At 35.4% G+C, this 17,598-nt stretch overlaps 1 protein-coding gene across 3 annotated transcripts in view; it reads right to left on the reverse strand.

The window, feature by feature from the left end:
• The window catches only part of LOC117343571 (pre-mRNA-processing factor 40 homolog B-like), a 31,448-nt gene extending 15,838 nt beyond the window's left edge, over positions 1-15,610 (reverse strand). For all 3 annotated transcript variants that reach the window (XM_033905995.1, XM_033905993.1, XM_033905992.1), the window contains exons 1-16: positions 15,587-15,610; positions 14,700-14,771; positions 14,038-14,122; positions 13,481-13,570; positions 12,927-13,009; positions 11,573-11,683; positions 9,213-9,333; positions 7,698-7,719; positions 6,921-7,239; positions 5,804-5,941; positions 4,892-4,983; positions 3,519-3,627; positions 2,441-2,591; positions 1,278-1,411; positions 702-1,025; positions 112-168 (exon numbers count right to left, since the gene is read on the reverse strand). In XM_033905995.1, the coding sequence (XP_033761886.1) occupies positions 112-168; positions 702-1,025; positions 1,278-1,411; positions 2,441-2,591; positions 3,519-3,627; positions 4,892-4,983; positions 5,804-5,941; positions 6,921-7,239; positions 7,698-7,719; positions 9,213-9,333; positions 11,573-11,683; positions 12,927-13,009; positions 13,481-13,570; positions 14,038-14,122; positions 14,700-14,771; positions 15,587-15,592 (1,914 nt within the window). In that variant the 5' untranslated portion in view covers positions 15,593-15,610. The remainder of the gene's footprint in view (positions 1-111; positions 169-701; positions 1,026-1,277; positions 1,412-2,440; positions 2,592-3,518; positions 3,628-4,891; positions 4,984-5,803; positions 5,942-6,920; positions 7,240-7,697; positions 7,720-9,212; positions 9,334-11,572; positions 11,684-12,926; positions 13,010-13,480; positions 13,571-14,037; positions 14,123-14,699; positions 14,772-15,586) is intronic.
• Positions 15,611-17,598: the final 1,988 nt, after the last annotated feature.

The raw sequence follows: 17,598 nt of genomic DNA on the forward strand, positions 1-17,598 counted from the left end.
TGTAACAATTCATGGAAATTTCATCTTTTCATGGTATTTCCATGGACATTGCACAATTTTTCTGATGGATTAAATTCCCTGTGTAATGTAAGTTATAACAATATATTTTACCTTTCTTGCCTCTTCCTTCAGTCTCTCCCGTTCTCTGGCTTCAGCCTTCTCTATCAACTGTAGAAAACAACATCAACTATAACACATTTGTCAAGGTTTGATCAATCCACTAGAACATTTACAAGATGTTGGACGAACAATCAATTATTGTTTAATATCAATAAATCAATCAAATAAAAAAATATAACATGGGGTTAAAGATCTCAGGCACTAACAAGAATTTCACGGAAGTGAATATGACACCTGCGCAGAAAGTTGGGTGATTAGAAGAGTTTTCGCTGGAAAACAAATTTTCTATTTTTAGTAAGTCAATATAGTTTGAATGAAGTTTCAGAATTAACTAGGGTCTTTTTAAATGCAATGTTATTCAAAAGGCTATTGAGACAACTATATCAAACTTGTATCATTGATGAAAAGTCATGTTTTAAGCAAGTCTTGAGCAGAGATGATTCTCACAGAATGTGTAAGTCAAATGTTAGAAATTCAGGAAAAGTGAACCTTTTTCAGTAGCATTTTATCTTTTATCATGCACAGTTTTGAGGTTATTAATTATCAGAATTAAACGTGTGACATTTCATACATCTACCTACACTGTTATAGGTCAACTTGATGTTCCCTGTATCTAATCCTCCAGATCGTTTATCCAGGATGATGGCTGAAGCAAAATCCTCATATGACGTTGAGACCTCCACCAGAAATCCTCGTTCCCGCAGTATCTCCTTAACAACCTTCTTCTCGTCATGGAACCTGGCTTTGAGATCTTCAACATAGAATTTGAAAAGGTCTAGCGGTGTTGATCCTGGCTGTCCAAGCATGTTGGTAAAACGGACGTCCTGGCTGATGACTGGGTACAAGTCCATCCACAAAGACATGGAGTTAAGCTTGGCTTGTTCGTGGAGTTCGTCTAACAGGACCTGCCATTCAACAAAACATGAATGAATTTTAAAACCGTTTTATTTTTACAATACAAATATTATATTCCCCTAGCATTAAAAATTATATGAATATACATATGGTTATAGATCCACAATAATTATATACAGTATATAAAACCATTATTTAATACAAAGTATGTACATCTTCATATCTATGTAAGGTACTTTTTCATTTTTTAACTTGTATGTTTTTTACATTAAATTATCAACAAATATGTAAGAAAGCTATACCAGAAATCCCTCTCTGTTTTTACGTTGTTGGCGTTTAATCCGTCTCCTTTCTCTTTCTTTCTCATCATCAAATTCCTGCTCCAGCATACGGATGTGGTCCTCAAAACACACCAGGGCATCCTCCTTGTCCATATCTGTACATAAAGAAAACATAAACATGGTCCGTATCTAACATAAACATGGTCCGTATCTAACATAAACACTGTCCATATCTAACATAAACACGGTCCGTATCTAACATAAACACGGTCCGTATCTAACATAAACACGGTCCGTATCTAACATAAACACTGTCCGTATCTAACATAAACACGGTCCGTATCTAACATAAACACGGTCCGTATCTAACATAAACACTGTCCGTATCTAACATAAACACGGTCCGAATCTAACATAAACACGGTCCATATCTAACATAAACACGGTCCGTATCTAACATATACACTGTCCGTATCTAACATAAACACGGTCCGTATCTAACATAAACACGGTCCGTATCTAACATAAACACTGTCTGAATCTAACATAAACACGGTCCGTATCTAACATAAACACGGTCCGTATCTAACATAAACACTGTCCGTATCTAACATAAACACTGTCCGTATCTAAACATGAAGAGCATATATATACATTGTATGTAAATGATATTATCCACCAGAAACCCATCACACTTTTTGTAAATATAATCATTCAGATACCCTTTAGAATAAGTCCTCTGAGATTATAGATGAATACCTGGTATGACACAATGTGATATGACTAGAACCTCTCCCACCTCTATCAATGTCCTATGTAGATGTGTATCTGACACCATTATGACTTATGACCAGGTACTCAAACTTGTAATCATGACACTATTTTCCCAATCATACTTAATGTAGATATCATACAAAACATTCAATTAATTACTTTATCTGTAAGATAACTCCATATTACTTATTTTAACTGTGAGATACCTTCAAATTAATTATTTTATCTGTGATATAAATCCATATTACTTATTCTTTCAGTGAGATAGTTCCATATTATTTACTTATCTGTGAGATAACTCCATATTATTTATTTTTTGTCTGTGAGATAACTCCATATTACTTATGTAATAAGTGGGATTACTCCATACTCCATATTATTGATTCTAACAGATGACTCTATACACGTACTGTGTAGGTCTGGGTCGTCTGTGAAGCGTGGGTTGTCCAGTAACATTTGCTGGGCCTCTGACCAGGTGGTAGAGTTCGTCAAACTTGGCATGCTGTCCAGGATCTCGGCAAATACCTTCGTGTTTCGCTTACGTAGAGCTTTGGATTCTTCCTGTTGACAAAGTTGTAATATTTGAGCACAACAAGAAAGGAAAACTATTTTCAATTGAATTTACTCTGTTTGATATAACAATGTTACACACTTGTCTTGCCATCGTTGTATTAAGCTGTTCCCCTAAAAAAGAACTTACTTTAATATTACTGCATGAATGTTAGTGCAGAATAACTTAACCAAGGCTTGGATAACCTTTGAAAACAACATCATGTCAATCACTGTATCACCCAGTGAACAGCCACGATCATTTAGAGGTGGGGTCTCCTTGTAGTAGCTGGTGGATACCTCACTGAACAACATACAGGAGTTCCATCGCATTCCATCTAGAGCAATTAGGGTAAAGTGTCTTTCCCAAGGACACAACCACACAGCACAGACCGGCCTGTTTCTCAGCTTCCGAGAAACACAAGCCGAAAGGGGTATGAAGTGTAGTAGCTGGTGGATACCTCACTGAACAACATACAGGAGTTCCATCACATGCCATCTAGAGCAATTAGGGTAAAGTGTCTTTCCCAAGGACACAACCATGACAGTACAGACCGGCCTGTTTCTCAGCTTCCGAGAAACACAAGCCGACAGGGTTACAAAGTGTCAAACCATGCACCTCGGATCTTCACACGAGATTACGTGGCCAGAGCTCTAACCAATTAAGCTATCACAGCCCCACTCTCCTGACAAAGATACCTTGTCCTAAAGTGGCCCTGATAATGGGCCATTTATGTTTATTGTGGTCCATTATCAGGGCCACAGTTATTGTTTATTATGGTCCAAACATTATGACCACAGTTATTATTTTCAGAAATGTAAGGACAGACCTAGTGTTGCCATTTTACTTCCTGTTAAGCCTGTACAAGACAAGACATGTAGTAACAACCTCAAGTCTGTTATGATTTATGACTGAAATATTATTTAATTGATACATACCTTTTCCTTTTTAGCCAACATGTGAGTCACATCATCAAACAGCTCGCGACGGTCCCGATCATGTACAACCTTCCAAACCTCCTCGCCACCAAACATGTCGTCGGCCTTCCTATAGGGTACAAATATCATCTCTACAGCTAACACAATGTTACATACACAACACTCTATTAACACATGGTACGGTTATCAATTTAATACTTTCACGACATGAACCAGGTGACAATCTTTAATTTAATACTGGTCTTCTCAGCCTCCAGTAGATAATACAGTCAAACTCAGTTATATTGAACTCTGATAACTGGAATACCCTGTTTAACTCGAAGTAAACATTCTGTTCTGGCAGTAAAAATCATATGCAAAGTATACTTGGTTACCTCGAATTATGGCCCACTGACTTCAATGGTAATGAGGTTTGAGTGTACATGGTAATTTTCGCCCTACAGTACAGAATCTAGGTATGTTTTGAAGATTGTTAAATGGCTGTCTGATGATATCCCTTTTACCAGTCAAAACTGATAATATTTCTACTTAATCTTTAACCAGTCATCACTGATAATATTTCTACTTAATCATTTGTACATAGCTGTCTGATGTTTTTTATCTACCAATCTCACCAAATCTCACATACAGTATGTGTGGTGTTAACTACAAAAATATCTGCACCATCTTTTAGTTGTGAAGATGAAGTGTGATCTTACAACTGTATAAGTCAGTATATTGTTCACCCTACAAAAGGGTCACTGTTTCACCCTACAGAAGGCTCACTGTTTCACCCTACAGAAGGCTCACTGTTTCACCCTACAGAAGGCTCACTGTTTCACCCTACAGAAGGCTTACTGTTTCACCCTACAGAAGGCTCACTGTTTCACCCTACAGAAGGCTCACTGATTCACCCTACAGAAGGCTCACTGTTTCACCCTACAGAAGGCTCACTGTTTCACCCTACAGAAGGCTCACTGATTCACCCTACAGAAGGCTCACTGTTTCACCCTACAGAAGGCTCACTGATTCACCCTACAGAAGGCTCACTGTTTCACCCTACAGAAGGCTCACTGTTTCACCCTACAGAAGGCTCACTGATTCACCCTACAGAAGGCTCACTGTTTCACCCTACAGAAGGGCTCACTGTTTCACCCTAGAAAAGGGTCACTGATTCACCCTACAGAAGGCTCACTGTTTCACCCTACAGATGGGTCTCTATATGTTCAAATTGATCACTGGCCACAAAAATGGATAAGTTTTGTTCTAACTTCATCAGCATGAACAGCAGACGTAAAAAATGTTTAAAGACAAAACAAGTAAATTGTGTTTTTCAAACATCAATTATCTCATTTGAATTGTCTTTACCCCTATGAATACACTACCAAGCTTACCAGTATTTGATGCTTGAATTCATTTTGTCACTATTCAACAGAAACTGTTCCAGGTCTTCTTTGGCTTGTTTAGCTCGCAAACGCTGTTCTTCCTGTAAGCAAACACAAAAAGAAATTCACTTATGAAAAAGGCTTGCATTTAAATGCTTTTTGTTGGAAGAATATATTTTCAAATATTCAAAGGTTACAATTACGCTAATTAATTAAAACTATTAAGTAATAGTTAAAAAATCTATGTATTTTATAAGTTTTGTACTGTTTATGATATTGTATGATTTTAATTTCAATAAAATAAATTCACTGACACATAGAGGGTCAATTTATATAATTCATCATTCCAATGGTATAGAACTTTGAATGTTAAAATGTTAAAATTAGGTAATACAGCAAGGCCTGAGTTGTTCAAAGGGTGATTAGGCTAATCACAGTTTAACAATTTTGAAATCATAATAAAATCTTTTCTCAGACTGGTAAAACTAACGTGACAATTTTTTATGAAAATATGACACTCGTCAGTCTCTACCTGCCCATTTTAAGGAAGATGCACACTCTGCTTTTGAAGTAAAGGAGAAATGAGATTTTCACTAATCGAGTGATCGAGCTAATCACCGTTTGAACAACTGGGCCCAGACCACTAACTTATTCTACAACTCCAACATAACTATGAACTGCGACATATCATGCTAAATCATACCCTCTTAATTGTAACTGTAAACATCAGAACCTATTCTCCATTGTATTGTAAAATCCTAGCACTGGACAGATCTGTGTTTTACAACAGGAGGCACGACTTAATGGAGTTTAATGTACTAACATCCATGGTCGTACGAGGAAGTGAAATATTGAGAGATCCTCTGTACACATCGAGACAAGAATTCCAGTACAAATATTCCAGAATCAAGTGAGAGTTACCTTTTCTTCCTTGACTCTCTGTGTTTTGTACTCGTTGAAGGCCTGTTTACGTTCGTTGAGCTGCTTGAGAGCCCCGTAACGTGGATCATTGACAATGACCTTCATGGCCTGTTCCCATGTGGCAGTCGAAGACACAGACTGTAAATACATAATAAAAACAATTTTCGTGATAAACAGAATCTTACACTAGTGACATATGGAATTTATTAAAACTTGGCTAAGAAGCATACTGGGTATGCTAAAGCAGTACATGCCCCCTACCAGTCCCCAATAAAAATAGTAAGTGACCCTGAAACTCAAACTTGTCTGAAATATTATGGTTCTTTATCATTGTGTGGAGTTTAATCAAAATCCCTCAAGGAATGAAGTTGCTGGAGTGCTGACAAACTTTGGCATTATTTACGTTTTACCGGTAAGGGGGAATTATAATTTTATCAGCTACTCACCTAAAGGTTTCAAGCATATAATTTTTTAACTAAGGTAACAAATTCAGTATTATAAATACATAGCAATGAGTATAAGATGTTCTATATACAAATCATTACCTCACAATCTTTACTTTGTATCTATCCTCACATTCACTTAATTCGTCAATTAAATATCTATCCTCATGTTCACTCAATTTATTAAATATCTATGATCACATTCACTTGATTTTCCAATTAAATATTTAAGTTAATGTTCACAAAATTTATTAATTAAATATCTATCCTCATGTTCACTCAATTTATCAATTGAATATCTATCTACATGTTCACTCAATTCATCAATTGCATATCTTTCCTCATATTCACTCAATTTATCAATTGAATTTCTTTACTCATATTCTCTAGACCTCATGTTCACTCATATAAATTAAATATCCAACCCAATATTCCCTCAATTTATCAATTACATATCTACCCTTATGTTCATTGTTCACTAAACTGATTAATTAATAAGACAAAAATCTTTCAAAGCATAAATCAAATGCTTTAAGGATATGCATGTACCATAATTTACACAATTTAAAATAGTCTATAAACTAATTAGTGTTTTGATTAATGATGTTCATTTTAGTGTTAATTAGGATAAAACTAAATTTGAACTGGTATTGAATCCTTTGAAGGGCCTGCACCTTTTCCCTGAGTAGGGCCTTGAAGGCCTCCATAGCCTCCTTCCTGCTTTTGAAGACCATGGGTACCACTTCTTTTTTGGGTGGTTTTTCATCCTCACTCTCGTCTTCGCTGTCGATCTTGTCCACCTTGTCCTGTGTTGGTACTACTACAGCCCCACCCGAGGGTGGTGGCAGCTCTATAGAGGCCAGTGTGGCCTCCATAGCGGCTTGGATAGCTGAGGAAGGCTTGGACGGCTGTGCTGGTAGAGTTATCCCAGTAGGTGGAACAGCCGATACAGGGGGAGTCGCTGTTCTAGGGGTGTCAACAGCTGTCTTTTTCCTATGGAAAATAAAGTAGAGAATATAAATGTTGCTATATGTCTTTCTATGTGAGAATAATAGATGCTGGGTACATAGCACAAACTATGGTAAGTAAATTTACTAAATTACTTCCCAAAATAATATATTACCCTAACCTACTCATCAATGAAATACATCTATCCTGGGGTTCATGAAATATTGCATACACAAATGTTTACACTAGTTTTTTAGTTTTTTAACTACAGTAGTAATTTGTGACCTCGGACCTTTCATTTTGACTAATGACCAATAAAATTTAATATAATCAAATTTAGGACTTGATGCTGTGATGTTAAAAGCTAAAAGTCATTTACAATTTAGCCCTTCCCAAACTTGAATACTGAACTTTCACACTAGGGGAGGGGGCTTATTTGAGGATAAATATAGTAATACAATTTTTAGCTGAAAACCAAACATCAATATTAATTAGATACTTACTTCGCTTCACCTTTAACAATTTCTGAAACAAGAGATGACAAACATTAACAAATGACAACTAAAAATGATACCCACTTAGGGCTATCCCAGTAAAACATCTACCCCACCCCAGGACTCCAGGTTTTTCAAAGGGATACCAACCATAGAGTTTAATAAATTACAAAGAACTTAAAGGAAGGAAATCCCACCATGGATAGAAGTGATTTATTTTGGAGTCCTGTGATCAAGTAGATATTTTGATGGAAAAGCCCTTAAGATTCAGACTTAATTTCACTGGAACAAAGCTATATCAAATCTTAGATTTCACTAATGATGAATTTCATAAACTAAGTAAGCCAAATGATAACTAAGTAAGCCAAATGATTTTTTTTTATTAATCATGCATCAAAGTTAAATGAGAATTTTATATTTGCTATTTATTAAAGCTAAATGAGAATTTTATATTTACAGTTGTGTGATCGCACAACGTTCCAAAAACATCGTGCGCACAAATGTGCGATGTGCGATACAAACCGCACAACTGTGCGATGTAAACAGCACAGCTAACGATAGGGTTATAAATATTACGGAATAACTAGTTATACGAAAAGATATAAGAAAAAATTAAAATTATGATATAAGATGGTCGCTTTTATATATACGTGTTGCGTAACAATTGTTTTCATTCATGGAATATGTATGACCTGATAATTTTTGCCATTTAAGTACCGTCATTTTGTCTCGCAAGTATTTGTGATGTTTTCGACAGCCTGGTGATACATCTACATGTACCAGAATGGTAGACGGACATCACTACGATTATTTATCTTACTTAATACATAAGTTACATATATTATGTATTTTTAAACACAACAGAAATGTTTCTATTCAAAACAAGTCGTTATATCTGTTGTTAAGTTAAACATGTATTAAATAGCCTGTATATAATCTCGCTAAATACACATTTCTTCGACTCGCCAAGGCCTAGTGGTGTCCTCGACGACGTCCGAGCAAATTATATAAAGTCCTTTAATAATCATTTAGATAACTTATTTAACTATACATCGGTATTTAGATTCATTTCTAATAATTATTGCATATATTTCACCAAAAATATGGTAATTAGCTGCTTCGTAAAATGTTAATCGTTGTATATCTTTTACAATCGTTCCACACGTTTAAATAATTAGATGACGCGTTCCTCATTTTATATCGACCACGATACATATCGCACATGTACTGTTCCAATCGCCCATCGTGCACACATTTTCCTGCACGATCCGTATCGCACATCGCATACACATCTGTACTATGCATTAAAGCTAAATACGATTTTTTTCATTAATTATGCATCAAAGCCATTTTATGTTACGCTAAATGATAATTTTCTATTAACTTATGTATTAACGCTAAATGAGAATTTTATATTTACTATGTTTTAAAGCTAAAAAGCTATAAAGTAAACAGATGTCAGAATCTACAGGTGTCCTTATATGTAGTAAACACAGATGTTCCCTAGACAGTGTGGAAACTAACCTTCCAGTTCCTCCAGGTCCTTGGGCTTGGTCCACTTCGACTCTTTAGTAAGGGCATTATGGTAGTAGACCTTGCCTGTGTCAGATTTATACTCCTTCCAGGGACACTGCGACAGTTGTAACTGTAAAAGGCAGACCAAAATACTCCAATATATGTATACACTACAGTGTTCCAGCTAGGTCGGGTTAGCAGGGCGCGGCGCCCTGCCCCTAATTCAAAGTTAGAAATGCGCCCCGCCCCTTTTTCTGTAGTACTGCCCTTTTTCTAAGTGTCATTGATGCTCATTTTGCCTCGTATACTCTAGATCCGATTTGCTGAAGCCATGCAATATATACAGTCAGTCAGTCACTAATTGGCCACCTGTAACACCAGTCCCCTTACCTGTAGACCTTTATCCACGGTACTGATGGACGCTGCCCGAGGCAGAGATCGGTCAGCTGGGGATCGAGCTGGTGTTTTAATAGATTCATTTAACCGTGACGAGTCGATAGGATCGATTGGTAATCCAATTAAATCATAATCACGAAGGCTTTTTGAAGATGGACAAAGTAATGATAATGGATGGAAATGTTGTTTTACTTATGTAAACAACTTTTGACAAGACCGAAAAGAGCCGCACGTTTGTCGTAAAGTTATCCCATGAGCAGGTGTGCAATTGGCAATCGATCTATATATCTTTGAAATTTTCTTCACATGACAACACGAAATCCTTCTGGTGTAAACCAAGCAACTTTTAAGTAAATGATCATGAGATCACTTTCCAGTGATTTTCCAGTGATCAAAATTAGCTTTCGGTTGATTTTTTTTTGATGAAGTTTGGCGGGACGCCGGAAATGGTTCGTTGTAAATGCAGATGTCGCAAATTCCTTGTTGGATTGACGGATTTCTATACAAAATGTTTATTTTTCATAAATAAATAAAGGACACATAAAAATATCTGTTCATGTGAATAATGGTTGCAAAAGTTTAGTTTATATTGTGTTATTTTCGTATCTGAAATGCCGACTCTGCATTAACTGCGGGTCATGTGATAGCCAAGTGATTACATTTCTACAACACGCGGGGACCGTTTGTTTACGAGAGCAACAGAACAAATGTTTGATCAGAAACTTGCAAATCATGATCGGCCCTAATTCGTTTACCATTTCTTATAATTAATTCAAGAAAATGTTAACTTGCTATAATTTCCTGATTTTAGTTTACCGTTATTTCTAAAGAGTCTAAAGTGAAAGTAGAAATTTACCGCCGCTTACAAGATACATCGTAGTTATTTGGACGAAGTTTATTCAGATATTAAATAATAGAATTTCTTTTACTTAATCTTTTTTTTCTCGTATATGCTTGATCACCTTTTCTCTTTTGCTCTATAATATCTTCACTTACAATTAGTCGTCTTACAATCACAACGGACAGACTAACTTCTGGTTGAAAATATCGCTCTGTTGACTATAATCTGATAGTTACTTTTTGATTGGTCGTAATTATCGTATATGGATTCTCTCAATACACCCTTAAATTGAAATAATGCTAATATCATTTTATTTTTGAATCATTCTAGGTCATAACTTTTACCATCAAAATTTAAAACAATATTTGAAGAATAAAGAGAAGAAAGAAGATATTTTCACACAAACGAAATAATAAAAAAAAATCAACAGATTTCTATTTGTCTCTTATGAATCAGGTCATATGTAATGCATGGATGTACTTAAATGTCCTGTAAAATAAGGTAGGAGATAGATAGGCCCGGAAAAAATGTCGCGCACAAAAATGCCCTTTTTTTAGGCAGCGCCCTGCCCTTTTCAAATCCTAGCTGGAACACTACACTACACAATAAAACATGTATTCACAACACAGTAAAACGTATTCACTACACAATAAACATGTATTCACTACACAATAAAACATGTATTCACTACACAATAAAACATGTATTCACTGCAAAATAAAACATGTATTCACAACACAGTAAAACGTATTCACTACACAATAAACATGTATTCACTACACAATAAAACATGTATTCACTACACAATAAACATGTATTCACTACACAATAAAACATGTATTCACTGCACAATAAAACATGTATTCACTACTCAATAAAACATGTATTTTTAAACTTTACAAAAGAGGGGGCCCTAGTAGCTTTAATGCTCATCAAAGAAACGCTTACACATATATACAGCCAAACTTCATTATCTGGAACTCAAATAGGTGCATTTTAGGGTGATCTATTTTAAAAGTAAATTTCTAATTTTTTTAGTGAAATTAAAAAAAACAAAAATCATGTATTTCAAATTTTTTGGGAAATGTTTTAAAACCTGTTATAAATTCTTTGATACTATGAATGGAATTACCTCAGCCTTGGATTTCATGTCGTCCGGCTTCTCCCAGCTTGACTGTTTGGTTATGTTGTTGTAGTAGTAGGTCCTACCATCAGGTGCCTTGTGTTCTGTCCATAGTGGCTTCTGTAATGGTTCACACATATATACATAATATAAGATATCATAGCGGCTTCTGTAATGGTTCACACCTATATACATATCACATAAAACTGGAATGGACTGTTGAGCAATAATTCAGTTTACAGTAGACCTGTCATAATATGATTTGCCCATGAATATGTACAGCGATACTGCCATCGTGATTTGATATGTATCTTCTAAAAATATTTTTATGCATATGCATTATATATGATGCAAAAATTTACATATTCAGACTGTTGATCAACAGCGAGATATTCTTTTCTAATTATGAATTAACATCTTTTTATACATATTTCAGCGAAATCTGTCATGTTCATAAGGTGATGCCAATGTTATAGTACTGCCTCACTGAGGTCTGCATCTGGTTAGTTAGAAAAAAATTTTTTTAGCCCCTACTCCTACTAGATCAACAAGGTGTAACACTTGAAAAGTTGGAAGGGGTGGGTAAGCTTCGATTCACTTTGGATTTCAGTTAATCTGACCAAAATATCAAATGCACTCATGCTTCAGTAACATGCCTTGGTTTAGAATCTTAAAATATCAATGTGTGCTATCGTTTTGACCTGTGACAATGATTTGTAGATGAGAAAATGGCCCAAAAGCAGTTGAGCTGTCGGACAATACATCAACTTAGAAACGGAAGTAGGCTACCCATTTTAGAACAGTTTTGCAACAGTCAATCTGATTGGTGGACAACTCTGTAAACAATACTACCAATCAGACTGCCATTTTAATACAGCATTAAGAGAGTAGCCTACTTCTGTTCTACAGTTGGTGCATCGTCCAATCTTCACCGGGTTGTTATAGTAGGAGTAGGGGCCGATGATTTTTTCTATAAATAATAACCAGATTCAGACAGCTGTGCTGAAGCATACTGTTTAAGACACCCAGCAGGACACATCACCTGGTCACATTATACTGACAGTAGAAACCAATTTCCACAATCTAGATTTAAACACCGCCATTTTACAGCATTTACTGTTGATTCTCAGCTGTTAAATTGTTTTCTCATGAATGCATTGTAAAAATTGTATCCTCACTGCTGAATGGATGCAGCTTGAATTATTGACCAATGAAACTAAGCATCTCGCAGAAAATCTTAAATGGATTAAAATATTTTTTTAAAATGTTGAATGGAATTGAGTATAAACAACTGTGATACAATTTCACTGTGGTGATCATTACACTTCTATTACGTATACACAGTAATCCTTAGATTCTTCACCTTGTCTGTTTTACCATCTGCAAGGACCGGTGAGTTAGAGGCAGAACCTGACTGTGCCAGATTGGAAATCTGGGGATTTGGTCCTGTAAAATGTTAAATAAAAGTCTCAAACAGTAGCACTATCAATGGCTGATAGCAAAACAATTATGTTTAAACATTTTCTATGAAGAGACAAAGTCCATCTAGGAGAATGAATTTATTGTACGTGTATGTTATAATGGAACTGTGTTGCAAATCATTGACTATCATTATAAAATGAGCAATTCATTCTTCTGATTAGCTGGAATTTTCCTGTAGATTTCAAACACTTCAGACAAGATCAGAACGACACTGTTAAAGTTTGTACTTTATGTAAATAACATTCAGTAAAATGTTTTGTTAAAATAACCTAACTATCTACACTTCCTTATCATAGAATAGTGAATACAAATGTATTTTCATTAGGCAATATATATCTTTAAATGTTTTTTCTATGAAGTCATGAACTCTAAATTTGAACTGAAGCATGATTAATCTGTATTTGTAATTTAGGAACACCTGAGGTATCACCTCACCTGGTGGGAACATGGGAGGCATTCCGCCGGACATTGGAGGCATATTGGGAGGAAATCTGGGTGGGGGGATCGATCCAGCAGGAGGAAAACCTAGAAAACAATTACATAATTATTAGCTTTTTTAAAACAAATTTTAGACTAAAACCTAATACAAAGTTTAAACTCAAATCAGATAGTATAGCTCTGATCACAACCATGTGCTAACAGATCATCTCAATTTGGTTTAATATAAATAATACCCAGGTTACAGACTTCCATGATTTTTTTTTAATAAACCACTTACATAATATAGGTCTGTTGGTCTATCACTTAGTGGCATGCAGACTTTTATCTCAAATACTAATACATTTCTATTTACACAACTTTATTCAATTCAGTGATTTTTATGATTCAAGATACTCGAGTCCTGGACTCAGACTTGTCCTATGGGCCCAAATTTTGAGAAATCCTATCCATCTCTTATTATTGTGACCCATGAAAATTTGGGAAATATCATTTCAGGACTCAACTGAATGAATCCTACGAAAGCTACTGGCCATTTTTTGTTTAAGACATACCTCCTGGTGGTATACCTGGTGGTATCATTGGTGGATTGTTCATCTCTGGTCCTCCCATTGGAGGCGGTATAAACCCTGGTGGCATCTAAACAGAGATACATGTATATATTTAACCAAACACATGTACAACACAACAAACAAAATCAACATATTAATTTCATTACACCTATTGGACTTACTGTTTGAGCTACTACATATATATGTGCATTGATAAATAACAGCCTCAAATAGCATGACCTTTAATCATTATTTTAATAAATATGTAGAGTCTGTGTAATTAAAATCACAGGGGCTTGCATTTGACACATCTTGTCAATAATAAGTGATCTAGGGGTTAATTTTCATTCTTCATTAGAGGAATGTGTCAAGCTCCTGTTGTTAGAATGTTACTATATACACTACTTCAAATCCTCCCATGAATAACATGGAGAAGTCTCCAATCCTCCCACCCCCCCAGCTCATGAAAATGTAAGACCCAGGAGTCAAAATTCAATTTAGGGTGCATGTCAAAAACATGTTCCTGGGACAATTTGGTTTAAATCTATTTTATTTGCCTTTTAAACAAAATGACAATAAGGATCGGGCACAAAATGTGACTTGATTCATCATATATACCAGCGAAACAGGAACAGGAACAAAACCTGCAGGAAATAATCACTTACACCAAAGGGAGGCCTCATCATTGGATTAGGTGGTCCACCGGGCCCAGGCCCTGGTCCAGCATTACTATTGGACTAGAAAAAGAAAAGAAATGCCGGATAAGACCACATCAGCATCGATATCTGTCCCTTAAATATCAAATATCAGGTGTACATGTATACGTAGGGGCCAGAGGGAACTCGGGCTAGCAATTAAAATGAATGCTGGTTTTAAATTCTCAATGGAAATTTTGGAGCTGGAGTTATTGTTACATACATTAGTTGCATATATAATTCAAACGGAACAGCAATTGCAAATATGCATTAAGTTTAAATTACTTACATTTAATTATGATTCAAATGTCTTCAAAACTTTACATGAATATAGCTTATAATTTTTTAGCTATCATAAGTCTTAGTCTTTGTGGCTATATAGGTCGATCGGTTGATTGTTGATAGTACACTTGCAATTGGTCAGCTACTGGCCTGGCCATGGTCTATCTTAGAAAATCACTAGCTAGATATATATGTATAAAGGTAAGGACTTCCGTTACGTTTCTCGAGGTTAATAGATAGACATATAATGTTTTTGTTTTCTTTTAAATATATGAAGGTTTCAAAAATAACATAAGGTATTCATAAACTTTATATTTAGTATTTAGTTTTCAGAAACAATAAACCAGCAAAATTATAAAAGTAAAGTATAATTATCAAACTTCAATCAAAACTACAGAGCCGGCCGCAATAAACTCTGGTCTTATTTTCAATTGTTGACAATACTCGTATATTGTTATGCATGTACCAGTATTAAAATTATCATATTGATGCCAATTAATTAGTACTTTATTGAAATGATCACGATATTACCATCAAAAACACGAAACCACAGTACAAAACGTGCACACACTCACCGCCATCGCCAATTGTTCCCGGAAGTAGTAGCAACAGAGTAATAATAACTCGAAACCAGGATATAAAACCCGGAAAAATTTTAATTTTATATATCTAGCCTAACTTCGTCATATTTAAAGTCAAGTTTTGAAAATTTATCTACATTCAGAGACAGAATTATGAAATTGTTTTCTCTCAACATGTATAATGATATTATATCAACAAGAATGCAGTCCTTTTTATTATTTTTTTTTGCTAAGCAGTCAGTCAGAGTTGCTTCCCTTTAACCTCGAATTGTACGGAGACCTGTGTACCTGTGTACTCAGCCTAGTCACCTTTACAGCCTATAGGTAATCAGATGAGGGTGTCAGAGGCACCTCTACTAAATTAAGTTAATTTCTGGGAAACTTCTAGGTGACTTGTCCCTACCAAGTTTGGTCAAGACCTAATTACCCAGTCTGACCAATATTGGCCATAAAGACTACCAAAAAAAACCCAGCCAAATAAGATGCTTACAGCTTATCGAGGCTCCTGTACATGTGCCAAGGGTCATTTGAGCACCAATTTGAGTTCATTTCTGTGAGGCTCCTATGTGACATGTTGTCCATACCAAGTTTGGTCAAGATCTAATTATAGCCACACTGTGGTCATTATTCGCTAAAGGACGCATATTAAAATCAAATATATCACTGAGGCCCAGGTGCTAATGGTAACTTGATCACGTAATAGAGTTTATTTATGTGAGGCTCCTGAGTGACTTGCTGTCCATGCCAAGTTTGTGCAAATCTAACCGCGCAGTCTGGCCAGTGTTGGCCATAAAGGCCACCTTTAAAACATACCGGAATCAGATCTACGATCTGCGTGTATGCACACACGTCTACTTGAGGTTAGTATCTTTAAACAAGAAATATCTTTGAAAAAAGATAAACGGCATAGTTTTAATGCTGGTGGTTATAATGTAAAACTGCTGGTGAAATAAATTAACGAACTTATTAATAAATGAGAAGTTTCAGCACGGATAACAAATTATATCAGTTTGATTCATTTTTGGTGATAATAAGACTGCATTCGAATCAGGAATATGCTTTTATTAATGTGTCATTTGAATAGATACATCCACTTAAAGTCTTATTAACTGCACATTGACCAATCACATACTTCATCTTGACCAGTAACGCCACCTTTCGCGTCATATCCGGGGTCAAAAGAAAATTATACGACTATGCCGAAAAAAATAGCCCTTACTTCTACCACAAAATATTAGCCCCTACTTCTACCATAAAATATTAGCCCCTATTCCTATCAAAGTAGTTAATATTTTTTTTCCATAGATACTTACCACAAGCAGACGCTTGTGGTGTATGCCAGCTAAAGATGGCATTTTACGTTCATCCTCATTTATAAGGAATTTCTGGGGCCATGAACATAATTCGTTATTTTCGGAATTCGCTATCTCCGATTCCAAATTTTTATATGAAATGACCCTTTTAACAAGAAAAAAAACCCATGTACGATAGTTTCCTTTTTTATTCTCAACGAAATCTTCAATATTGGATACATCCAACAAATCTATCATCCAGGTTGCTGTAAACATTTAGGAATTCGTGTTAATATTTTCAATATAAAAAATTCGGTTGAGTCTCATGTTGCAATGTTAGGCACTTGTCATCACCCTACACTTCCTAAAAAGTACATGTTAAACGCCCGACCGTTTGCGAGGCATTGGTCTGATGGTTAATTGATTCTCGGGATTCTCTATTAAAACAACATAAACATCAATCACTCTCGGGTATTATTAGGTTTGTCAGCTACATAAAGCCATAAAGCATTACCACAAAAGGCTTTCCGTTTTGTATTTAATTTGAAAAGCTAGTCTCACGTTGATTTTGTTAATTAAACTTTCCTGTTAGAAAATGTCAATTATCACAAACTTCACTTATTTTCTCTGTTGGTATCCCCTTTTTACACTAATTGTCTCCAGTTTGGAGTTAAAAACAGCTTGTAACACTACTGTTTGGCATGTTTAATTTCC

The sequence above is a fragment of the Pecten maximus genome, chromosome 15, assembly GCF_902652985.1.
Source record: "Pecten maximus chromosome 15, xPecMax1.1, whole genome shotgun sequence".
In the NCBI taxonomy this organism is placed as follows: domain Eukaryota; kingdom Metazoa; phylum Mollusca; class Bivalvia; order Pectinida; family Pectinidae; genus Pecten; species Pecten maximus.